Below are 27,119 nucleotides of genomic sequence, written 5' to 3'. Positions count from 1 at the left end.
CATGTACAAGTATGTCTTTGCACTAAAATATTTCGATCAGCATTCAACGATACGTCGAATACTGTATCGATTATAATCTACCACCGCGTAAATATGCCTTGAAATGATATATATTGTTGATATATAAACATGTTAAATTTTGCAAAATATACAATACAAATTCTTTCAGAATAAATGTTTTATATCTCAACATTATATTAATTGGCTGTTGGAAACTATAATCACGGTCCAAAATCACTGAAACAATTGAATTAAAATAGATATTACCCACCTTATAGTACAAAAATATAAAATTTAACACAATTTATGTGATTCATAATTCGTCAAGCTGCAATTTATATTTTTGCGATTTATAAAGTTTAGAAAGTATTAATTTGAAGAGTTCGATATCATTTCTAATATCCACGATTTATGAAGAGAAATGAAGTGCAAGATAATATAGTTCCTTTATTTTTAATAAGTATATAATAAATAAATTCCTATAATATATATAATTAATATATATATTCCTTTATTTTATTATAATTTATTATTTATTTATTATAATATATTCCTTTATTTTTAATAAGTTCATTAGAGATTTTACGTTTGGTCGATTGCTTGTCTAATTCGCTCGAATTTTTGGTTTTACAAATTATGGGATTGCACGGATAAAAATTTTAATGCGTCATAGTACTACATCTCCGTATTAACTAATCTTCCAGAATATTCACACTTCCTCGCCTGTAAGATTAATTGATTATAACGTTATTACGTCAAGAAATGGTTGAATGAACGTAACGTAATAACTTAAACTTAATAATCGCACGTACTAATTTAATACATATAAAAACGTATCTATCTCATACTTTTCCAGCGAAAAGTCGAAGTTCCTTTTTTAACGAAATAACCTCAAATTTCCTCGAGTGAGCGCTAGTTAGGTGACATAAATTCCTCCGACCTATTCTTTCGACACGCTTTCGTAAAATATCCTACAAATACAGAATGAAGTAGAAAATAAAATACAAAGAAAAACCAAACGTACCTAACTGCGGGATCATACTCGGTATTCCACTCATGCTCGATATCCTCATGCTCGTCCGAAGGATTCATCTGACACACGTGGCTCTCGTCCAGAGCGCGATCTTTGCACGTACAAATGGGCATCTCGATCGCAAGATCAACACTCTTCGTCGCTTGCGTGGGACAATTTCGCGGGATCTAGCACGACCGCGACGGACGTTCGATCGAACGAAACGGCGGGAGGTCGAAGAAATATCGACTAACCGATCACGACTGTTTCGCGGCTGTGCTTTGGAATCTCCAAGGTTAGAGCAAGAGCCAGATTCCTGTGAACGATGTCGATCAAGTGCCGGTCTCCGAATAGAATCTTTGTGATGCTTCGAGGGAGCTTTATATCCCGATTCGAGTCTCCGCCATTTGCGTTCCCACCACTTCGTCGTTCGCTGCCAAATGACAGCTAAGGTGACGCACACTAACGCCGACAGCATACGTGCGTACATACGTCTAGCTGCATAACTGGTCGCGGTTATTTGTGTACGTGTGCCCACTGCAAATGTATGTGGAGCGCGAGTGAATTGAGATATTACAACAGTCATCGAATCATTTTTAACGCGTGATTCTTCGAAAACTCATCGATAACCGACAGTTCTATTACGTTTCTGCGTTTTTCTTGTTTTCGTAGGCGCACCGTTGTGTACGATGCTTTACAACACGTGTGTGGTATCGACTTACAATGGCTGCGGCAAGTATTTGCACACTATTGGCTCTATCGTCATATTAATTATTTGACCGCGAAAGATATTAAATTTCATATCATTTAGTAGCGTTTTCACACATTTGCAAAAATTTAATATCGCGGATATCATGACGTAGGATCTGGTAAAAAATACTTTATTGGCAAATAAATATGTGCTGATACTTTTCGTAGCTACTGTAAATGGTGGAACATTTTACGGAACGTTCGCTATGATTTATACGTATCATCTACGTAAAACTTTATGACATAGAAAAAAGCTTTGTTGTTGTTGGTGAAGATCAATTGTTAACAATCGTAGACAAATGTTAATGAAAAGCTCTCGACAGTGTTAATGAATGTAATAATGAGTGTGAATTGTCTTGTCTTCTACCATTCGGTTAATAATAGTGTAGAATGATTATCGAATAAAAATCGGTTTGTAGAAAGTAGAAAAGATTGATGAGAATCCAGAAGAAAATATGCGATTGGAATGTAAAAGAATACAAAATTTCTCTGTCCATTATAGCAATAACTACGCCTGCTACGTTTTTGCAATAAAACAGCAATTATAAGTCAACTATAAATGATTTATTTCATCGTCTAAGTGGAAATAACAGAAGACAAACTGGATTTAAAAGACAGCTAAGTTTCTTCATTTTTGTATTATAAGACATTAAAATACAGAAATAATGACAATTATTGTAGTTGCCAGCGTATGAAGATGAGGGGAATCCATTTTACTTCTCTTCAAATCCATATTACAGATTACAAATTTTGTACACTTGCAAAAATACATCGCATTGAGTTTGAAGAAGATAAAATTAGATAATTTCTCCGATAAAATCAATTGGTTCGTGCTATCGATTCTAAGAACAGCGGATAATTCGTAAAAAAACGAACTGAATTCTTTAGAATTCTGTATAAGAGTAAATAGGTAGCCGAGTGAACTCACTTACATGCTTCAAAAAAATGTGAGTAAATGTTTTTTTTCTATTTTTCTGTATTTTTAGATCTCATCCATTCACTGATATACCAGTTTCAGTCGAGCCTGGTTTACGTTTTTTTTATTCTATGATAATTGTATCTGTATTTTTATCAATAATCTTTATTCTTTGACGTAAACTACTGAAATTGAGATTAAACAAAATTAACTCAAATTATTCTAGTCACATTTAATTTAACAATACTAGAGTCAAGGATTAGTATAGTACAAATATTTATCATAAAACGATAGACATTTTATTCGATATTGTATCGTTCAAATAACCATTAATTTTAAGAGTTCGTGCAAATTTGTAAACACCATTCTAAATATTCTAAAGCAGTCAAATAATTCTGTAGTGTTATTACATATGCATCTACCCTGAAAAAATTATACCATAATTTTATACTGTGCGAAATGATCACATTTTCAACTTCTCTTTCGATAATTTATTTTTTAACAAGCATAATAAATGTAGAAATATTTTCTCGCTTAAACGATATTTACCATTTCTTCATTTTTATATTTAAAAATCAAAGAATTTCTGTTATATCTCCAAGTAATTTGTCTATAAATAAAAATTGTGACTATAAATTATAATTATAAATTAGTCGGATGACTCCACGCAGAAATTGATAAATAGATGAACCGTCGTTCCAACAGCAAGTGCATTTAAATACAAAGTAGAAGTAATCATAGAACTCTTGATGACACAATTACTTGGACAAGAAAAATAATATTTTCATCTCATCTCGCGTACTAAATAATATTTGGGTAAGTGTTGAAATCATTTTTTATTTATCTGCAGTAGATATTACACAGCGCGCAATAACATGAATCACATTTTATCGAATTTATCATATTATTATTATCCAATTTCATAATGTATGTAAAAAAAGATAAGGAAACGGAAGCGGCTCACTTTTAGATCATATCTCTATATTTTCTATTTGCCAATGTTAATATCAAATATCTAACTTTAATAAAAATATTTGGCAAAATATATCCTGAAATACATGCAAAATCATATACAGTAAATAACGGCATTTTGAATAAAAAAATTTTCTTTGTAACAAATTAATTAATCTTCCATCGATAATCAAGCAAATTCCATTGATAATATTGAGATAACGTCCAATTAATTTGTATTATTCAAAATTCCCTGTTTTCGTCCGTGTTGCAAATTTCGATACAGTATCGATACAATTTGAAGGAAAAAAACCAAACTCAAACGTGATATGAAGTATTAATTTCGCGTCAGAGATTCATGGTTTGGAACAACACAAAAATTTTACAATATTTCAGCGCTGGCGTATAAATTTAATTTTCGTGCTCTGTATTTTAATTAAATATACAAAGAGCAAAAGTAACGTACTACGCCATGCAAAAGTATCGTTTCTAAATACAAGGGCTATGCAAGTCTTTTATTTATAGACGAAAAAATAGCTAATTTCTGTATCATAAAAATATTCCCAGATCTAACTAAAGAAACAATTTTCCAATTTCAAACTCGTGCGTTTCCACAAAATCATAAGGCTCAAAGTATAACGAGATCGAGCTGAAGTTCCCTGTCGGATAAATTGTTAACACGACAAAATTTACTAGTCGGTATAAATCCTTTTCGACTTGTATTTATAAATCTTGTAATTAATTTGAAGCTGTCTTAATTCTCGCATTGCTAGCGCGTAAAAATCCACCCGCTTAAATACAAAACAATAATACGCATCATGCTCATTTATCCACAACGCATACGCACTTGTAACAATTTTTTAACTATGTAAGTGTGAGTGTAAGTATTCAAATTTTATCATTTAAGCCAGCAATCGTTTATAACGCGATTAAACGAATCCACTCGATTCAGCGCTCGAATCGTATCGACTCTTTTGGTAATCGATGTTTCAAGACCCATATTAATATATATTGCTATCGTATTCCCTGAAATATATTCGTTTGTAACGGCGAAATTGAATAACAAATTTTAGTTTGCACTGTATTAATTTCTTTCAGCCTGATGGTCTAGAAATTGAATTTTTTCTTTACGCGATTTACAAATATAGAACAAAACTAAAACTAAACTTGTAAGTTTTAGTTGAGTACCCACGTTTGTAACAATTAGAATAACACTATTTGAATAACAAATTTTAGTTCGTATTGTATTAATTGTCTTCACTCTACTGGCCTAAAGATTGAACTTGGTTTTACATGGTTTATAAACATAAAACAAAACTAGAACTAAGCCTACAGATTTTCAGTTTGAAAACTAAAACTAAACTTCTAAGTTTCAGTTAAGTACCCTCGTTTGTAACAATCAGATTGAATAACAAATTTTAGTTTATATTGTATTAATTCGTTTTACTCTGCTGGCCTACAGATTGGACTTGGATTTACATGGTTTATAAACATAAAACAAAACTAGAACTAAGCCTACAGATTTTTAGTTTGAAAAATCACTTACAAACCTCCGACAATTACCTCCACCAAAGATCCTGCACTACAGTTCGTGAATTGCTATTGTAAACAATTTTATAGAAATGTTTATAGATATATAGTATTCGATTCGTTCTTCATGCATCTCAATCCTGCGTCATCTGTTTCGGTTCGTGAATAACTTGGAAAATAAGTTTCGAACTGTATCTTTATACATCGTTTTCATTTTCGTTTTGACGTCTGTTTCGTCCTACGTCTTTACAAAAGCAAGAAAATATGTACCAAAGAAATATCACATGCTTTTACATTTATCAATACATATACATGTATGTTTATTCAACCTCACTGGCAAGAACATACTTATATTACCTTTAATATTTACGTACATACCATTATTTACATACATACAGATACCTTTATTTACCTCTCTCTCTCTCTCTCTCTCTCTCTCTCTCTCTCTCTATCTCTTCCATTCTGACTCTCTATTCTGACTTCCATTAAGACACTCTGACATACTCTGACTAATAATTGAAGATCCTGGTGCAAAAATGAGGCGAGTCCATCTGTTACAAAAATTGTACTTGTTCGAGTTTCATATATTTTTATACATCGTCGATCGATCGATACAAAGATCAGACAAGTTCAATGCGTTTATAAGAATCTTTGCAGCTATGCGTTGTGATCTTTGGGAAGAAGCGTTGACTTGTCAGCCAAAGTATTTCGAATTCTATTAATCGCGTGTCTTTTTTCTTGCAGATTCGAAATGTGTTCGGACGAACAAGAATCGTATCAGTCATGGAGAAGTAAATATGTGCAAACGAGAGACGACAGCCGGATGTCAGTGGTTTATCTAAGGAACTGTTTGCGGAGCACGGAAGAAAGTCAAGGAAAAATAAAGATGTGAAAGAAGAAAATATTTCATTTCAAATTCCGAGTATTTTCGTACAAGAGCCATTCTTCAGAAATATAAGAGACATCATTTCTCATATCATTCGTCACACGAATGCCTTTCTAAGTCCAAAATATTAATCGCTTAAACGAGTCATAATTAATTCAGTTTTATTCAATTCCACACAACTTGTAAAATCTGCGTTTGCCCGGTTTTCGTACCAAGGTCTGCAAATTGTGCCATTTATTCCACTGTCTTCGCTAAAACTCTCTTCAGCCTGCTTGCACCTTGCCTTCTTCTATTCTTTTCTATTCTTTTCTTTTCCAGCTTCTCCACTCATTCCATGATCCTTCTATCCTGTCTTTTACTCGTCTTTTACTACGTCTTCCGACCTGACACGTCATTTGGTTTCCTTATAATTGCCTGTTAAGTGAATTAGATCCTCGAATTTATCCTCCTCCTCCTTCTCCTCCTCCCAGTGCCTATTTCAATTTTCCAACTCTCCACACTATGCTCGTGCTATTATCTTTTGACCTTCTCCTTATTTTCTTAGGTATTCTGGCAGCCCTATTGTTCACACGTATTGGTATCTATCATCGCATTGCTCTGACATTTATAATACCTGAGTCTTAGACTTTAGTCGCTTTATTACGTATCGCAGAGTTTCCTTTATAATATAGACGCATAAGGGGTAACTGAAGAAGAAAAGAGGCGCATGAGGCACTTTACTGTGAACACGATACGGGGTGTCTTAAGGTAGTTGATAAGCTCAGACAAGAAGTTATTTGTATACGTACGTATGCTACATAAAAAGAACATTTCTGTTGATTTAGGCCTGAGTTTTGAGAAAATCGAGCTCGTGCAATTAGCACAATAAGCGAAGTGCCGGTGATAGCTACCTCGAGCTCGACTTTCTCGAAAACAACATGTCAAAGGGAGAAATTTATTCGACTTATTTTTGTATACACGTAGAGTGACGCCCTGTTTGTATTCCAAGACACCCTATATACAATGCTCCTATGTTAAAACATTGAAACCCTGAATACGGTCACTTTAACCGCTCCTGCTTCCTTCTTTCTCATTTCGATTATTCATCAATTTATTCGACCTATTTTTGTATACACGTAGAGTGACACCCTGTTTGTATTCCAAGACACCCTATATACAGTGCTCCTATGTTAAAACATTGAAACCCTGAATACGGTCACTTTAACCACTCCTGCTTCCTTCTTTCTCATTTCGATTATTCATCAATTCATTCGACTTATTTTTGTATACACGTAGAGTGACACCCTGTTTGTATTCCAAGACACCCTATATACAGTGCTCCTATGTTAAAACATTGAAACCCTGAATACGGTCACTTTAACCGCTCCTACTTCCTTCTTTCTCATTATTCCACACAGTGGCTCCAAGGAATACTTTATACATATTCTTATTTTCCAAGCAGCTGTTTTCTCTTAATCAGGTTATACATTCCAGTTTCGTAGCGTTCACTTTTTCCAGTCATTTACATTTGTCCTTTACTGTCATCACTTCAATGATATTCCCTCCAAGTTCTAAAGTACGAAATAGCTATCTTCGATCAAATTCTTGCACAAATTCAGATGCTGAAGATTCCACCGTATTTTCAATCTTCCTTGTGGGATGAAAAATTATTAATATTAAATGTATGTTAGAAGAAACATCACGTTAAGGTGAGCTTCTTAAAAATCTATATCTGTTATCTATCTGTTATTTGTTTTGTTTTGTTTTTCAGACGCTAACGCTATGTTAGCTCGTTTACTGACACTAACCTGAATTCGAGTTTGTTTAACTTTTTTTCCTAATGTACAGTCATCCACATTTTGTTATTTCGAAAGGCTCGAGATTATATAGGGTGGGACAGATAAAGCGTCACAAGCAGTTTTCTTAGAAGGCATCGCAGATATTAAGTGGAATTTTTCAGTTGTTAAATGGTGCAGAGGGGCTAGCATTTTAGACTGCAAGATATTGCGGGGGTGAGTTTCTTAAGGGTAGGAAGGATGCTTTGAATTTTAAGCTGATATCTGTATGTGGCTATGTACAAAACTCTTTTATCATTCTTCTTCACAAATAGTATTTTATACTAATAAATATAATAAACAGTCACATATTTACTTAACACAAGCTATTCTTAATGTAAACAAATTTTTAGTTTAATATAGGGGCAACATACTGCATGTAGCCTTTTTGAAGAAATACAATACAAAAGATTTCTTATGTCTTTAAATTAAGACATTTTTACGAAAATAATTTATACAAAATATTGTATATTTAACATTGCTATTTTGAAAAATAAATTTTCACTTTTAAGAAACAAATTTAAATAAAGAACAGAATTGTTTCTAAGAAAATAATAATATCCATAGTAAACAATAACACAATAGAGATAACACAACGTAATGGACTGTTTTCTCTGCGATAAATAGAAAATTAAAAATTCCTATTGTATGAAGTAAGATCTCTGCACAATAAATTGGAAGAAGATAATGTTCTTGGCTTTAATTTCAATTGATAACTTATCATCCAGAGAAATATCATGTGTGGTCATAATCATATAACGATAATTTGTGATTGAAAAGTATTTTTCACTGATAATTAATGTCAATAAATATCAGCTTTCACTGGCTAGATTGATTTCTTCGTATTTTTCAGGAACGCAATAACTGCAATCGATTACTCAGAATTGCAATTCTTTGTATTAATATACGACAGAAATCTCTAACAAATCACGATTACTGATACTGTTAACTATTTAACAATGCAGTAACTTTCTATAAATCCTATCATCCATTTTATGCTTTATAAAATAAATGCTTATATAGTGTTTATTTAATTAACTTTTTCAAGCTGTCTGATAAACATTTCTCATATGTACAAATGACACTGTCAGAGAATCTGATTTACACAATGAATCTTGAATTACACTTTTACGTTCACGTTTTGTTTCATTAATAGCATGTGCTTATTTTATGTGTTCTTAACTATAGAGATCACGATCATCAAATATACTGACTTCGTATTTACAGTTACTTGAAAACTTAGTTTAAAAAGTTAATTTTTTAATTTATATATAAGGAATGTAAATTTAATTATGAAAAGTATAAATTAAAAAATTTAAAACATTGTTGGAAAAATTGATGTTATTCTATGTCTATAGAATTATCGTAGATGCTTCTATAACTGAAAAAATACGAGGTTTTAAACATTTAATAAAAAAGAGAAAATAAATACTTATTTAAATAATCTTTGAGTTCTCCAAAATACAGATTTTCATTTTTCAACTGTTTAATAGAAAAGAGTAAGAGGATGTCTATTTAAATTAAATAAATTTTTGTGTTTTTCAAATTGAATGCGCTGTTATTTTTATTTGAGCATGATCTGACTCTGATGAACGATTACAAAGTAACTAGCTTTGAGGTACACGTTGGTTTACGCCGACTTCTTCGTCATACAACATGTAAATAAATGAGAACATTAAAATCCGGTTCATATAACTTCGATATAGGAAAAGTAAAAAAACCCTTTACTGGAGAACCAAAAAATAAACTTTTTTACTTGATGAAACATACGATTCAAAGTTTGACTCAATGGGATCTTACAAAGAATGCAGAGCAGAGGCAGTCGAATAATATTCATCTTTGGAGAAAGTATTTTTCAAATATCGATTTTTCTTACTTAAAATGCCTAAAATTGCAATTTAATTCGTTTTATCTGACAGGAATACAAATAATGTGTATCATTTACTTTATATATTTTTTACCATATATCATTTACTACATGTATTATCTGGTATACTACAATTTTATTTATTTTATTTATTTATTTTATAGGTTGCCTATTTCCGTTTAAAAGCAAAGCAAAATTTCCAGATGATAAAAAAAGAAGATAATATTGAAAGTAAATACGAAACTACGGTTTCAATGAGATCTCTTTCTGTTGCGAATATGCAAAAGGCGGTGAACATTTCCAATTTAATTTCAGCAAATGCTGGCGAGTTTTACACGTGGCAGTGCTTCCGCTACGTTTCACGCAACAAATCGTTCACAGAGAAATACAGAATCGTGTGGAACTGGTCATCGAAATTTGCAACATGTTTCCAACTTCATGCGTCGTATTAGAAACGATACTTATGAGATAAGTTCTGCATTATCGTTTGATAGTTTCGTCTGAAACATCAAATAGTTTTAACTAGATTGACAATCGCTCATTATACTTTGCACGTGGTTACTTGTAAAACAAACAAATTACGTTACGTTTGCAATATAATTAACTTTGTAAAGAAGCGACTAGGACTGTGAAATCATGTTCCAATGTATTATAGTTTTTGAAACGTATCAATACTTTTCAATTTAACTTAATTATATTAATAATACGAGAATATTTATTTCTTCGTTATTGATACGACCCAAGCTGTAACCTTTTGTTTTTAATGTCACGTAAGCGACGTGGGTTGATGTAATTTAAACAAATAAGTAAAAATAAAACAAGAATATTTATTTTGTTAAAATTCAGCGAATACGTGTGAAAATAAAGAACGCGAAAATATATCTATTCGTTTAAATTTAAATTTAGAAATTAATGAAAATATCATTGCTAAAAATGAAGGAATACATTATGCATATTGTAACAAATTAAAAACATGATCAATGTGATTGTAAACAGGATCAATATATATTCATATATAGGGTGGTTGGTAACTGGTGATACAAGCGGAAAGGGGGTGATTCTATGCGAAAAAAGAAGTCGAAAATATAGAATAAAAATGTTTCGTTTGAGGCTTTGTTTTCGAGAAAATCGACTTTGAATTTTCGCTCGGTACGCGTGCACTTTATCAGGTCTCGTTATAACGGAAGTTTAATTTTTCAACAAGACGGCGCACCGCCACATTTTAGTCGTCATGTGAGAGATTTTTTAAACCAACATTACCAAGGCTGGATTGGTCGTGCTGGAACAATAGCTTGGCCACCGCGCTCTCCTGACTTAACTCCGCTTGACTTTTATTTATGGAGCCATATTAAATCAATTGTCTATTCTGAAGAAATCGCAAGTTGCGAGCAATTGAAAGAAAAGATTATTGTAGCCTTTCATATTTAAAAACAATCGAATACGTTAGAAAGTGTTCATAGAAATTTAATTAGAAGAGCAGAAGTATGTGTTCGACAGAATGGGCAACATTTTCAGCAATTTTTGTAATAATAAACTTTATGATTACTTCATATTATTTCATTATGTATTCCTAATTTTCCGTTACGGCAAAAACAAACTTAAACTGCGATAATATCCATCGAGACAACGATCTACAGTGAGATCCGTTATAACGAGACGTGATAAAGTACAAGCGTACCGAATGAAAATTCAAAGTCGATTTTCTCGAAAACAAAGCCTCAAATGAAAAATTTTTATTCTATATTTTCGACTTCTTTTTTCGCGTAGAATCGTCCCCTTTCCGCTTGTACCACCAGTTACCAACCACCCTGTATATTATATTTATCCATGTTTGATACTGCATATTAGTAAAACTGGTGCGTTTTTTCCATTGCCTTCAATTACTATCTTACCTAAAGAACTATACTTTCTCTCTCAAACAGACGTGCATGTGTACACATATGCGTTTTGTGGCATAACTTCTGTTATTCTTTCATCATGCCAACCACTTTTTCCATACAAATACAAGAAATAATAATATATAATATATAATAATAATAATATGCATAGATAAAATAAATAAAAGGGAAAAATGTATAGTTATAGCGTGGTTTTCTCATATATTTGGGAGTTGTTAAAAATAGAATCTAAGTAAAACAAAGACTCTACAAGATAAACGTTAACAAATATTTTATAACGAGAATTTGATTAACGTATCGTTTATAGCGCATTATAACACTTATAACGGAAATACAATTTGGAGAGAGACTGTTGCCAGCCACTCTGTATGCTGAGTAGATGTGCAACGGTATTTCATGTTAAACTGCCTGGCAGTTGCACCATAATATGTTCAATTTCCTTCCCTTTCATTTTTAAATGTATTCAGTGCTCCTGCTCTTAGCATAAAACGCACGTTTATCGTTCTTAGAGTTCGCAGTTTTAAACGCACCTGAGTAGATTAAAGAGACACTTGTGTCAAAAGATCTATCTAAAAGGTTGTTTTTTTTTGCATTTATCTTTACAGCTTTACATTTCATAGAATAAATAAATAAATATCACAAATACCACGGTCTATTTATTATTGCGTGTAACTCAAATTTGTAACGAACTGTTATCAGATCCGTTTCTGGTTTCTTAAAGCTAGAATTTCTGGAATGTTACGCTATTAGATATCTTTTTCTTACAATTTCCATTCTTCGAGAAACACAAAGAATGACAATATCTACGTCAAAATAGCTGCAATTTATCAGTGTCAAAATATGAATTTTCATTGTTATTTTCAAAAACATACCTATTTATATCATATTATGTAGGTAAATATATTATGTTCAACTAAAACGGATAACGTAAATCCTGCTAATTCCTTTTTATTACTTAAGTATATAACTGTAGTGCAGAGTGTTAAAGATTTAAGGTTGTCCTCGGTTTACGATAACACACCTGCTATTTTTTGGCAAGTTGGAATTTCTCACACGACACATTATAAAGTTTACAACTCGGACAAGTAAATTAGCACGTTAAGCCTGAGCATGTTAACTCTGAGAAACGAATTGCTCTCTGCGCAGTCAATTATGAAGTTTTTGTGGTAAAATAATTGTTAGTTTCTCTCACAATATGTTTAAGCACACTTTTTGAAAGGAAAAGTTGAAAAATTTCTAATACTGACAATTTATCATAAATATTTGCTTTAATTCCTGCTAGATTTTCATCAAAATTAGAAACTTTCTGAACCAAATTTTGTGCGCTCCAAAGAAATTGCCGTGAATTAATTTCTAGTAATTCCTGCGTGTTTTTGGAATTAAATTCCCAGCTACTTAACAGTAGGCGTCTTTTGTGATGTGTATTTTTATTTCTATTCAACTTGTCCCTGATGGAGGCACAATTTATGGACATTATATTCGATTTTTGTAAAAAAAAGAAAAACTCTGAACAGGAAACGTATGCTTCCAGTGCGTCGAAAGGAAACGATCGAATGTGGATTATTGGAAAGTTGTTGATAACAAGTGAAAACAAATGAAAAAATAATTATAATTATTTACTTACTTACTACTTAAGTTTCATACTCTTACGTTTATACTAAACGCTTCTGTAGATGTTTGTGTGAAGAGGACGTAGGCTATGAGGATTATGAGATTACTTGTTGTTGTAACCGTCGAATATTAAGACAATAAATTTAGATACAAACGTAGACGTTAATCGTTAGTATAAAGTATAAATGGCAAAATAAAATCGCGGAATAAATACTCGTAAATGCTCGTCGCGTAACTTGATAGACGCTCGTAAGATACTCGAAGATACACTAGATACTGTTAGAGGAGAGTCGGAAAATTTAAATTCGTCTTCATTCGAAGGTTACTTGTAGCGGCGACATTGTTTTGCCCGGAGTTTATTTGTTCATTATTCGTTCATTACTTCATTTGTGCATTACTTGTAATCTAACGGTCTTGAGGCAAAACAATAACATGATTTGAATTGTCCTCTGAATCATGTGCCGCTACATTAGCAGCGAGGTTCAGTATTTTAGTAAATCTAAAAATATAAAATATACAAGAACAAGATATTAAATTTTTATTAAAATTCCATTTGAAGAGTTAGTGAGCTGTTAAAGCAGAACGTGAACATCTGATATTGGTATGTTTTGTCTGTAACATATATCTGTTTGATCAGTTGTACACGTATAATATTTAAAATATCGAAAATAAGTTAACTAAAAACGTACAATATTTAAAATATCGAGAATAAGTTAACTAAAAACGTTTTACCATTTGTAAGTCAAAATATCGTAGCGAAAGAATTTATGTAGATTGTACAGAAAGTTTCGTGATTCTTCAAGCGCTTCAATTATCAAATAAAATCGGTGTAATTCTTCAAAGACAATTTTTAACTTTTGCGCTAAAACACACGGTACTGAGATTACTTCGATAATATCGGCTTGTTACAGTTAGTAGATATTTTAATTTCTTTTTTTTTTTGATAGGTTTGAAATCATAAAATGAATAATATAATTCCTACATTCAACATCCGATATTTTATGGGACGTGATTTAGAATAATCAGAAGATGAAGAACCACTGCCAGATCCTTTGACATTGTCAGATGATTAAAATCCGCCAGTTAATTCAACTTCGCCGTTTAATTCGATATTAGTGGATGAGTTAGCCGTGCCTTCAACATCCGCGATATTTCCAACATTTGTGTTCCAAATGTATAATTGATTTACCATCTCCTGTACCTTCAGCAAGGGCGGTTCCTTTAACATCACCGACACCATCGACGTCGTCAATGCCACAAATATTCTCGATAAAAATGCCGCCGGTTCATCTAGTGCCGTCGGTTCATCTAGTGCCGTTGGTTCATCCAGTGCTGCCGGTTCATCCAGTACCGTGGCATTCGAAAATTATGATGATCATCAGCATGACTTTGAAGCAGCAATTTCGAGTTTTCGAAATTGGCCTGTATCTTTCATTGACCCTAAAAATCTTGTTAGCTGCAGGATTCTATTATACAGGAAGGATGGATGTAGTGAGATGATTCGAATGTCAATTGGTCGCAGGCCACTGGTCAAAGGATCGTACTCCCATGCAAATTCATAAGAAGATAAGGTTCTACGGAGAAGACGAAGAAATAGAAATATGTCTGTAGATTTTTGTGCGAAGAAGACGTAGGTCGTGAGGATTAATGACCAGATTACTTGTTGTTGTAACTTGTTGTGAATATATTTAAGACAATAAATTAATATATAAACGTAGACGTTAGTTTTAGTTAGTTAGAAATATAAGTCACAAAATAAAATCGCGGAATGAATACTCGTAAATACTCGTCGCGTAACTTGATAGACGCTCGTCAGACACTCGATATGAGCTCGCTGCGTACTGTCGCTCGCGATCGTGTCCGTTTATTTATACCGGTCGGGAGAGTCGGAAAATTCAAATTCGTCTTCATTCGACGGTTACTTGTATCGGCGACATTGTTTTACCCGGAGTTTATTTGTTCTTACATTTTTAGTAACCTAACGGTCTTGATACTCCGAGGCAAAACAACAACATGATTTGAATTGTCCTCTGAATCATGTGCCGCTACATCACCACACTTCAAATAAACATAGAAATCACAAGCATACTAGAAATCTTGAACCCCTTGGCATACAATAATCTGGTAGACATCATTCATTTCGTGTACCATTGTAGATTTTGAGACGCGAAGAACGTCTAAAAAGAAAGAAGAATCATCGATTCTGTTTTATTTCAAATGTTCTTTTGTCTGCTTGACATGGCTATTTATAATGCTTATGTCCTGTATTCTAAGTTGCATAATTCAACAAAGCAATCGATTATAAATTTTCGATTGAACATCGCAGAAGATATGCTACACAATCTGTCTCTTCCTAATTATTCGACACGCGGCAGACCATGGCAAAGTGAGGGCCCAACTCGGCAAAACATTGGGCACATTTTCCTGAACATATTCGATTAATAAAAAGGAACATCCTGCGGAAAGATGCCACGTGTGCATAAAAAATAATACAAGAAGCGAAACAACGTGGCGGTGTAAAAAATGTCTAGTTCCTTCACATATTTCAAAATGTTTTGAAATGTATCATACTTTATAGAATTATTCATTTATTATTTTATAATGTTACTTAATTACTGTCCATTAACATTATATATCAACCTGATTAACCTACAACTACGGGCATGGCCCGTAGTAGATGACCGGGCAAAACGTAAATATTACGAGCATAGCCCGTAGTACGACGATCGTTTTCGGCCCAAAATTCTCGAGGTTAAGGGGTTAAATAAATTTCGAAATAAAATGTTCTGTTTCTAAGCTTGCGTATAACTGTTCAGTTGAATCAGATTAAATAGTATCCTTCGAACACATCAAATTTAATTTTATTTGTACGTCAAAAGGTTAATCTCCCTCCACCTTGAGCGTTAATTTTACGGCAAAGGATTAAGCGCTCGATGGATCCGCTCAACAGCAAAGCACGCGTCATAAACTTCGACACTGGATGAGAGCTCAACAATAGACCACCGGACGATGTCCCTGATGGCACGTTACGCTACGCACCCTTTGACCAGGTACGCGCAAGACGCACCACCTACGAGACGCCCACGACAGTTCGACAGTCACAGGATTAGACAGACACAAATTCCCAATCGATCTGTTCTGTTTTGCGGCCAAGTTTTCAGGTCAGAAGAAGAAAGAAAAGACAATATCGTATAAAAGTACCGCTTTTGAGCGACTTAATTATAAACTGTAATGTTAAAAATGTAAATCCGGCAGAAAATGTAGGTATATGTTTTGCCAAAACCACTTTCAAACAGAAATTCCTTGTTTAATAAATAAATATTCTTTTTTGGCCAATAAACATTATATATGTCGGAGATGAAAGAACATCGGGGCCTTTCCTTGGAAATTTTTAGGGAAAATCCCCAATACCTTAGTGTAGACTTTTTATTATAGCTGTACTTAAATAATAAAACTTAGTGTAGTTGTTTATGATTTAATTCGATTATGTTTGCCCGTGATTTATGACAGTAGGCTTGGCCTCGTAGTGACACATCTGGTCGCTAAACGTAGCCACAGTCACGGAATGGACGTTTTTACTTAAAAAAAGGTATGACGTAGTTGTATAGCTCTCCTTAAAAAATATAGTTGACCCAAAAGGTACAGAGAGGTACATAGAAAAGTACATAAGTTCAGTTCGACTTGAACTTTTGACAAGTAAGCGCATTTGCTATCCTATTGACCGTGTGTTCGTTAATGAACCCAAGTTTATTGTCATTAGCATCTCGAGTATCTAATCATCACGCTTAATTGTCAAATTCTGTAATAGTCACATAATCACCTTGTGAATTTATTATTATGTTCATTTAATGACTAAGTAATAATTGTTATTATAATATAAGTCTTTAGTGAGAACTTATTATTGTGTAGTGAAATTATTTACTGCTAATGAACTTTATTCTGTAATACTCATAGTTGTACCATTAACTGTCCTCTATCTCGTATATTAAAAAAACGGCTAATCCAAATGAAGGTTCATTAAACGCCCCTAACGCCAATACTAACTCGACATATACGTACACAGATTCCCATCTCACAGGAAACATCGACGAAGACACGTCCTGGACTGATATCCGGAATATAAGCACCAGGTGTTCGAGAGAAGCAGGATATTCAGCACACGTTCGCTTACATTTAAATTCTCTTACTTACGTTTGTTTACTTATTTACTTCTCACGTTTCATACTCTTACGTTTATACTAAATACGTGAAATAAACAGAAATCATAAGCATAGTAAAAGTCTTTAATCTCCCTCTACCTTGAGCGCTAATTTTGTTCAAGGTTCGTGACCCTAATCGAACAGTTGCAACGAAAGTGATGGCCACCTAGTTAAGGGGCCGCAACATAGAGCAATAAATGAGAATATAGAGTGATGAAAGTATGTTAGGGTTGAACAACAGATATTAATTATTTTGAGGAGCGAAAATTAAATGATTCGTGTCAGAAATTCTAAATTAGGATACAAAATTATTTTATGTAATAATTACATTATGTATTTTCGTAATTATATTATGTAAATACTACATGTAAATAAAAAAGAATTAAGGTAAATTAGGATACATAAAGTGATATGTAAATTCTTTTCGAATTTGCATTTTAATAGATACCCATAGAATTTTGTATATTCTGAAAAAAAGCCTTATTTTTAAATAATTGTAATTATGTTCGCGATGTTTCAATCTAAAATCTGCAAGTGAAATTAGAAATTATATTGTATCACCTTCTTCATATTTAATTAATCCCTTAGTATCTGATTCATGTGTAATTATTTTTCCTAATATGAACGTCTTATGTAAACAACATTCTGCGTAGGTACAAGGTGACGATACATGTGAACGAATAAAAGTAGCTTTAAATAGAATTTCACTTATTTTCGTACTTATCAATTCCATTCGTTTTTCAATTAAAGTTTGAAGAAATAAACATGGCACGTTACTAAAAATGTTTATTTCGTTTTTTGCAGAAGTAAATGTCATTTGTGTTATTCACAGTTCTATCGATTTTTTTTCATTTTTTTGACTTTTTGATTTATGTTTTTTATCCGAACTTAATTTCTTCGACGTTCCGAGCATAAAGCAAAGATATTATCTGGCAAAAATATCATTTTCTGTTATCAAAGGACTTAATACGATATCACATATAATCAGCAAATTTGACAATAAGCAATAAATCTTGACAATTCTTTTAATTTTATTGTTATTGCCTCGAACAGTACAGCAGATACGAAGTATAATTGACAAGAAGAAAATAACATCAAGAGCCATCTATATACGGTATATAGTATAAAGATAATTACTAAACCTTACCACAATATTTCCACAATTATTACTAATTATTATTATACAAATTATATACTGATAAAAACTTCACCCTATACTTTATTCCCTGTGATTAACTTTAGCAGAAAAGTTATCACAGACGTGAGAATATTAAGTAGCTACAGTGGCACGAAATGCGAGATAAAAATCAAAAAAATAAAAAAAGAACGAAAATCAATAGAACTGCAAATAACATAGATGACATTTACTTCTGTAAAAAAGAGAACTAAACATTTGTAGGTGTCATATTTATTTCTCCAAAGTTTAATTAAAAAACCAATAGAATTGATAAGTACGAAAATAAGTGAATTTCTATTCAAAGCTACTTTTATTCGTGCACGTGTATCGTCACCTTGTACCTATTCTGTCTACGGAAACGCGACAGAAAGTGGAAATCGATAAGGTTCGGTGAAACCGCCATGGAATATCTGAATCTCTATGCATATACGGGGTGTCCTGATATACCTGACTCTGTCACCTTTAATTACTCTCTTATTTGTGATGATACGAAAAAAGCACGACACGCCGATTTATATTCGATTCGTATTCAAACGAAAACATCGAAATACCAGCCACAGACACATTTGCGTTTTATTGACGATTCCTAATGTATCGAAATTTCGTGAGTTTACGCGTTTCGTTGAAAGATGCGCGTAATAAACTAAGCGTGCAATTTTCAAATGCACGTAATAAACTTTCTATTATGTAAATTCTATTTTCAAGACTTTTGTACGCTGTATGTGTACACACTGTGGGTACTGAAAATATTTGTACACTTTTTAAAACAGCATATTAGGCTTGATGTTTTTTGATGAGTTAGAAGAATTAATTTACTATGATGTTGTGTAAGAAAATTGCTGAAAATGTTGCAGTTGGTTGAAATCGCGAAGAAGAAAGTAAACGTCGCCTTTTACAATTTCCTTGTCTGAAATGAAAATTTAATCAACACATTTTGAAGATCTATGCCGGTTATATACGGGGTGTCTCCAAAATCATGGTACAAACGGTCGGATGGTGATTGTACATGCAAAAATGGATCGAAAAAGAAGAGTAACATTCTTTCGTTCGAGACTTCGTTTTCGAGAAAAACGAATTCGAAGATCCGTCAAGTGGCCGTATGCTGTTGTAAGTTTCCAAGTATCCGGCTATGCTCGCTGTACGTATTATACGAAATTGAAACATATCAGATGTCATCAAATCTCAAAGAAAGATGAATCGTAATAAGACCCGAAAAAAATAATTCTCAATTTCGTTTTCTCATATTGCTTTATATTTAAGTCGTTATCTACTTAAGTTCTGTTAAGCGCGCATTTTTTATCAAAACACGTTTCCTCCTTCCTCGAATTATTTAGCAAACTCTAACTAATAAATCTCTCTCTGCTCGTATTGTTATCGCTAGTAACCGAATACGCGCATTTGATGCGGCGTTAAAACCTATACGAAAGAGGAAAAAGAAAAAGATATTCAGCGTGTCAACTCTGTCAATACTTCATAATCCATGAAATTTCAAACTCCCTCGAAACTCTATCTTGAATTTCGTTAATGCTAAACTCATATTCCGATATATTGGTTCGACTTGTTTTGCGACAACAGATGCCCGATGCGTCGGAAATTCGCGAACATTTTTCCACGAATTCTCGTTGATCCTGTAAATGCCTAGCTTTTTCATTCGGTTGCATTCAGCAGCATTATAGCTCCATATAAAGCAACATTTTTCAAATCGGATCGCTTCTCACCCTCTTGAAACACAACAGATGATCCCGACGTTCGACCCTCGTTGTCATAGAGACCGAAGAATCAGATACACGAGAGGGTGCGGCGACTATGCTATACATTCATGGTAAACAGTGCGAAACAAAATTTTGAATAGAACCGGTGGCTTTCGAGGTTGCTGGGGAAACATCGAAGTTATCGTCCACTGCAATTATTATCTGTCCAAAGAGAGGATATGCCGTCCAATAGCATCTATACACAAATAATGTATCTAGCGCGACGATATTACGTAGATTATTTTGCAGAAAATACACATATGTATTTTGCAACGCGACAGATTAATTAATTACTTATTTACGTAACGGAACACGCTTTGTTGAACGTTTCGAATATCAGCAACATGATGAGAGAAATATTTCATTGGAAATGCAAGAAACAATCTTCTGTGTGTTTTTTAATGTGTTTTCTCGGCAAATGGATTTTTTGGAAAATCCGTTTGCACCGTAGTATTACTCGTTAGGAAATAGAAAATTCATTACACCATTGCTCTGATAGTTTGCCAGATATTTCAGAAAATACGTTGTCGACACCAAATTTAGGGAAAGAAAGTAGTCGAATATTTTTGTTTATATTATATGTCTGTATAATATCGTAAATATCAGTATGTCATTTGAGTGACATTCCTCTTAAATGGCACAAAAGTAGTAAAAACATTTGAAACATTTTTTAAGATCGCAAGAATATGATATTCTTTTATTTATCAAAATATCTACTCTGTCTTATTTTGAATTATCTCAGAATTTTATAATACTAAATTACTAAATACATTAAAAGTTACACGTAAATACTACATATACGCAATTATAGAATAGAATATATAGTTATTTTCTAAATAAATTGTATATATATTTTATTTTATAATTATATATACGTAGTACTTGCCGTATATATAGCTTTTAATACATTTAATAATTTAATGTATTTGCATGCAAATATTTTATGTAAATATTCTAAATACATTATGTGCGTGCATATATATTTTACTTTATAATTACATATATGTATATGTAGTATTTACCATATATATTGCTTTTTTAAGATATTTAGTAATTTAGTGTGTTCAGTAATTACATGTTGCCCTTAATGTATTTACATGTTAATAAATAAAGAATTGTGTATATTTATTGATTTTGCCTGCGCACTCTAGCAGATTCTTGCTGGTTAAAAATACCCCTGTTGTGTCAAATGTCTGTTAAAATGAATTTCATAGAAAAAATCAGCGAAGATATAGCATTATATTATTACATAAAATCTGCCTTATTTAGTTCTCTTCGATATTTTATTCATGCTCGTACGTTATACTATCTGCAAATCTTTTAACGACTAGGCTAAGAAATCCTTCTACAATGCGAAACAACGTTCGAAGTAAGAGATACATTTTTAAGGATAAAAAGATTTGTTACCTCTTCCTAATCTAATTCCTATCTAGTGAAAATATAAATGAAGAACATAACGAATAGCGCAGGAATTATCGCAAATTAGTTGATAATTTATTCGGGAAACCTAGCAATAAATTCATCTGTTAAAAATTATTCTTAACTTTTACAAATTAGAAAGCGAAAAACCGCTGAATTCTCTACGTGCGTATAAATTCAACACGCTGGAAACATTTACAGATTGTCACGCAATTGCATACACCTTACATAAACAGCGGCAATTTTTAATGGTGTCATTTCTCTCCTCTCTTTTCGTTAAAACTTTACCAACCGCTAGCCATTCAATAGCATACGCACGTCCGACCGGCAGCTCAGGCGCAGATTCTCCCTGGCGCCGGCTCTGTTTCGGTTTAGACTCTCCAATAACATTCCTTTTGTTTATCGCGAATAGTACGTTTTTCAAATTGGTATAACACTGCGGGAGCTTACAAAGCAATGCAACTGACGCAACTGAGCAAAGTATCTTAGTACTAAATAACAAATTACTGCTCAAATAATGAGAAAAATTGTCGACGACGAAAAGCCGATTAATAGGCTACCGGTCGGTAAGCGTTGGCGACAAAAAACCCATTAATCGGCTATCGGTCGGTAAAGTGTTAATATTCAGAGATATGAAAAAAAGGAACTTAACTGTTCCGTAAGAACGCTACAGAACCAACAAAGGTAAAGGACAATCCGTATTCGAATAACTTTTTATGGTCGCTTAGGTCGGGCATAACGATAAGGTCACTTTACATAACTTGGATTTCCAAATAAAACGGTATCACGTTGCACAGATACGAACTTGATACACGCGTTAGCTATATCGCTGCCGTAACGTATTAAAACAGGTAACCTTCTTTTATTTTTAGCGCACGTTTTATGCACTCGGAGTATCTCGAAAAAAAATTAAAATTCAGTACTTGCTTATATGGAAGCGTTGATATGCTCTTAGCCAGAAGGTGGATTTAAAAAAATTCCCTTTCTCCATTTTAAATAGGAAATTTTTAACCAGTCGATGAATTACGTTTGTAATTCTTGACTGGTCAATGAATTATATATACATACGAAGAAAATATTTCCACAACGAATCGTTTTCTAGCTATGAAATTCTGCAATATTTTCGAAGCATCGAGTCCAGCAAAATTGCAATTCCGAAAGTTACAATTTCACGTATCGATGCAATTTATTACTTTGCGAAAAAGATGCTTTGCTTACTGCGTATGAGAGATACGTACGAGATACGACATCTGCGAGACATTTAACAATCAAAGTTAAAACAAACTTTTAAAAGATTTCCGAGTATTGCGTCTCGGCCCGTCAATTTCCTTATTCGTCCATACAAAAATTAAAAGCGAAGAACAGAATAACAAATTGGAAAATTATCCAAGTTAGAAGAGGTCGGGAAAAATCTACGGAAGTTACGTAGATGATGTTTATGAACGGTCACTGTTAAAATTAAATATCGCGCAAGTATCACGAATATTGCGAAAAATGTTCCGTGAATATTTCAGGAAACAAAAGAGAACGCATATTATGTAGGAGAGTCAAAAAGAGGTATAAAAGCACGATAAATTTACTAAAGAATAAAAACACGAAAAAGAAGTAATTTTCTTAAGAGTATCAACATTTAATCTTCGTATATGCGATGAATAGTTTAAATAATTTAATTACGTAGATATCTGAAGGAACCTTAAGTATAGAAAATTCTAATTTCGGCTAAAATTTAATCAACTTAACGTAATCGAAACTTTCTGCGAGTTCGCCAATATGAACGCAATAATGCTGGAACGCGTCAGTATATTAAAGGATGGTTTATTGTTCTATAGTGAAATAAATATCACGCAGTTGATTAGCAAAGTAATATTGTCGAACCTTCTCGTGTTAGAATTAAGAAATACGACGATATATATCTTAAATAATCTTCACGTTAATTTCATTTTAATCATGCGCGTGAATCGAGGATGCGATAAATTAGTCGAAGTGCAAAAAGATCGAACATAGATGGAACAAAGATCATAATCTATTAAACCGTCACAATGTAAATGTTAATTTCGAGATAAAAGGCAATCAGTAAGCACGAATTGTTTTACAATGAGAATTCTTACAATGAAAATCGAAGTAACGTCCATTGAAATTGTTACATTTTTTGCTGCCGTACAAGTTAGTTAATTTCAGTTTCACGAAAATCTAACATTTCCAGTATTCCAAAATCGCTATGTACAAGTGTATAGATCTATTTTTTGCATATTAATAGATAAAAATGTTTCGAAAGTCACGTTTCCATACCTTGGACTTAAAAAAGAAAAACAAAACATAAATAACATTAAAATTATTGCGAAATCAATAAACAGAAGAAGTATTGACTATAGCTATCGAAATAGAATGATATACAAGTAGAAAGAAGTGCCAGATATTTTATAATTGAAAAATGACTGAAACAGGAGCCTCGTCGAAAAGAGACATCTATTACGCAATAATCTAAAATTAGAATAATTGATCGTATTCGGACGTCGATACCATGCGATTCTAATTCGATAAAATATATGTTACAAACGAGTTAACTTTAAAATTATCACATAACTTTTGAATATATCATGCAGAAACTCTGGAAATAAATAGTGCGCTGTTGTTAGATACGTTAGTACCACTAACTTAGTAGTCTTGTGTTACCATGCATACATAACTGATATTAATTAAAAGTTTCCAGAAGTTCCTCTTTACAAAATTTTTCAAACTCTTCTCTGTGTGAACTAAAACCCGCAGGTTAGATGATCTATTTATAATAACGTAGTAAATAAAGGTAGTTTTATTTACAAATTAGTTTTTCTGGTAATTTACCTATAATAGAAGAATATGTTTAAAAATTCTCTCTGTTCTGATAATGTTAGGTAATTGTCTACGCTTAAGATTTTGTTTAAGATTTTTAAAAAAGAAAGTGAGAGTCGACGTCCTTGTTCGCATTTATATTATCAATGGACAGATATAAATAACGTTATGTAAGAAATGAGTACTCCATTTGATTAATTAAAATGCAAGTAATAATTGCAAATAACGTATTTAATAAAATAACGTGTTAGAGATAAAAGAGTCAATCTGCTACAACCTTTTATAGAGTACATATTCCTAAAATGTAGTTGTTAATAATTTTAAAATATTTGTAAGGTATGTATTTTACAGCTGTAATGCAAAAGATCAAAGATAAAATTCAACAGTTAAAGGGAGAGCAAGAAGAAGAAAGAAATGTAAAAATTTACAAACTTTTCACAAACTTATTTTGCATTTAGAATTAAACCACGTTTAAAGATTTAATTTGTTCTATCGAGAACGTTACGCGTTCTAATAATACGCGACTACCGTGCCATAAATTATTTAATTAAACTTCTCTGTAATTTAACAAAACGCGACAGAAAAAGGAAGAACAATTTTAATTAGAATTTACCATACTCATAGTTGACGATACAATGCAAAACATTTATGCAATCTACAATACACAATTAAGGCGATATACACTTTTATCGATTAAAATATAATTATTTTTGAAATTATTTTTTAATTAAAATCCTGTCTTCTTATCAATGATTAGCGACGCGCAGAATCTATCCGATAAATGCAAAAATTTACACCTACATAAAGATTACGTATATTTTACTAAAAAGCACCAATGGCAAAAGTTACGCTTATCGTTAAAAGTATTAAAGCATTCGTGTTCAACTTAATCAGGGTTATGCACCAAATGCATTTAGTACTCCAATAATGGAAAGTATATGCCATAAAATTCAAGGTGAATCGATTGAGACCTTAATACATTCGAATTATTTAATCACATTAATTTTAATCAAATTAATTAATTAGGGTGTCCTAAATAACTTTGACGTTCCCATTTGAATGAGCACACGGGTGATTAGTTTGAGGACAAAAAAGAAATGATATACGCATGACACACAATACATGGTTAAGCCTATCAAATCGATCGTCCACTTCGTTGCTGACCAGCGATAGCTAAAGCAAATGTCAAATCCAGTTTACGTCTTTCAATTATTTCCATCTTAATTCGTTTTCGGGAATATTTAAATATATACAACTAATAATCCATATATATTTCGTTTTCTATGCGTTTTAATTTTCGTATTTAAATTAAGTTGTTTATTAATGCGTTAGCTCTATGGTGCAATATTTCTTATAAAACCGTATTTATTTTATGTATCGAATTATTTCACATGACCTTTATGTTATATGTGTTACACATGACCTTATCTATGTTATATGTGTTTTGATATCTTCGATTTTGAATTTAATTCAATAATACTTCTCCAAGAAGCTAACCGTTCTAATATTTTTTAATATTACGAATTCATTCTTATTTCCTAATAAATATTAAGTCTATTATAAATATCATAAATGTCAGCAGACTATTTGTGAAATCAAGAAAATTTATAAAAACGTAATATTTCTACGCAATAAAAACACAAGAAATTTAACAAGTATCACAATCTCATTACTCCCATAATTCCATGTAATCAACTAACGGTTTTTAATTTGCCCTCCCTCTTATTCTTTTTTATTATTGAGAAAATATATTTTATATTTCAAACATTAAAGAAATGCAGACATCACGAGTAGAGACACGATTAATTGTTAAGTAGGTTACATGTGATATGCATGTTCATAAATTAATGTACAAAGAAAAATTGCATTTCTAAAATCACATGGACCCCCGTACACTTGTAGCTCATACAGCGATCTCACAAAGTTTCGAAAGAAATGTAATAAATACACAATCGCGCAAACTACTTAACTTTGGACAACCTGTCCTTAACTGTCGAGATATAAACATTTACGCGAGAAAAGCTTGTTATTTCATAAAATGAGTTACAGACGCTGCCAAGCCCCTTATTATAAGCTTAACCAAAAGGGAGGTAACTCTCATCTCATGAAAGTCGAAACTTAAACGTAGAAAATATAATTGCAAGCCACAGAAACACTCACTCGTCAAGTTCCTCCTCTTCTAGTAGAAGACTCATCTTTTCACTTGCGTGACTTTATTCACTGTAGGAGTCGACTCGAGGAACAAAGCCCAACTCAATTTACTGTAGGGGTGTAGTCCTTTCGATGATCCTCCGCAGGACTATACTTGCAGAGACGATAACGCTGTCGTACACGTTGCGCGCGCGCTCTTTCTCCTCACCGCATCAACATCCTTTTCACAGTGACATTTTCGCCTTAAGAGAATGACGTGATGTTTGAAAATGCACCGCTAGGCGGCCCGCTTTCTCATTGGCGCACGTAGTACGGCTACATTTTTGTGCGCCAATTACAAATCCCTAATAACTCACGG

The 27,119-nt window shown here is 32.6% G+C and overlaps 1 protein-coding gene and 1 long non-coding RNA gene across 5 annotated transcripts in view; one reads left to right on the top strand and one right to left on the bottom strand.

The window, feature by feature from the left end:
* Positions 1-26,997, bottom strand: part of LOC100646810 (uridine phosphorylase 1) — a 46,431-nt gene extending 19,434 nt beyond the window's left edge. The window contains exon 1 of one of the 2 annotated variants that reach the window (XM_048409150.1): positions 26,771-26,997. In XM_048409150.1, the coding sequence (XP_048265107.1) occupies positions 26,771-26,805 (35 nt within the window). In that variant the 5' untranslated portion in view covers positions 26,806-26,997. Of the gene's footprint in view, positions 1-1,024; positions 1,405-26,770 lie in introns of those variants that run through there. The other variant, XM_003402564.4, reaches the window with a different exon arrangement.
* On the top strand, positions 1,498-8,547 carry LOC100646931. 3 transcript variants are annotated; one of them, XR_007225347.1, is made up of 3 exons: positions 1,498-2,096; positions 2,182-2,709; positions 5,904-8,547. It is a non-coding gene; the product is annotated as an uncharacterized LOC100646931 (long non-coding RNA). The 3 variants fall into 3 exon arrangements; XR_007225348.1 differs by having other exon boundaries at positions 1,498-2,709; positions 5,904-7,733; positions 7,796-8,547; XR_007225346.1 differs by having other exon boundaries at positions 1,498-2,709.
* Positions 26,998-27,119: the final 122 nt, after the last annotated feature.

This window comes from Bombus terrestris, chromosome 10, assembly GCF_910591885.1.
Source record: "Bombus terrestris chromosome 10, iyBomTerr1.2, whole genome shotgun sequence".
NCBI classification, from domain to species: Eukaryota; Metazoa; Arthropoda; class Insecta; order Hymenoptera; family Apidae; genus Bombus; species Bombus terrestris.
This window is presented reverse-complemented; position numbering and strand designations above follow the sequence as displayed.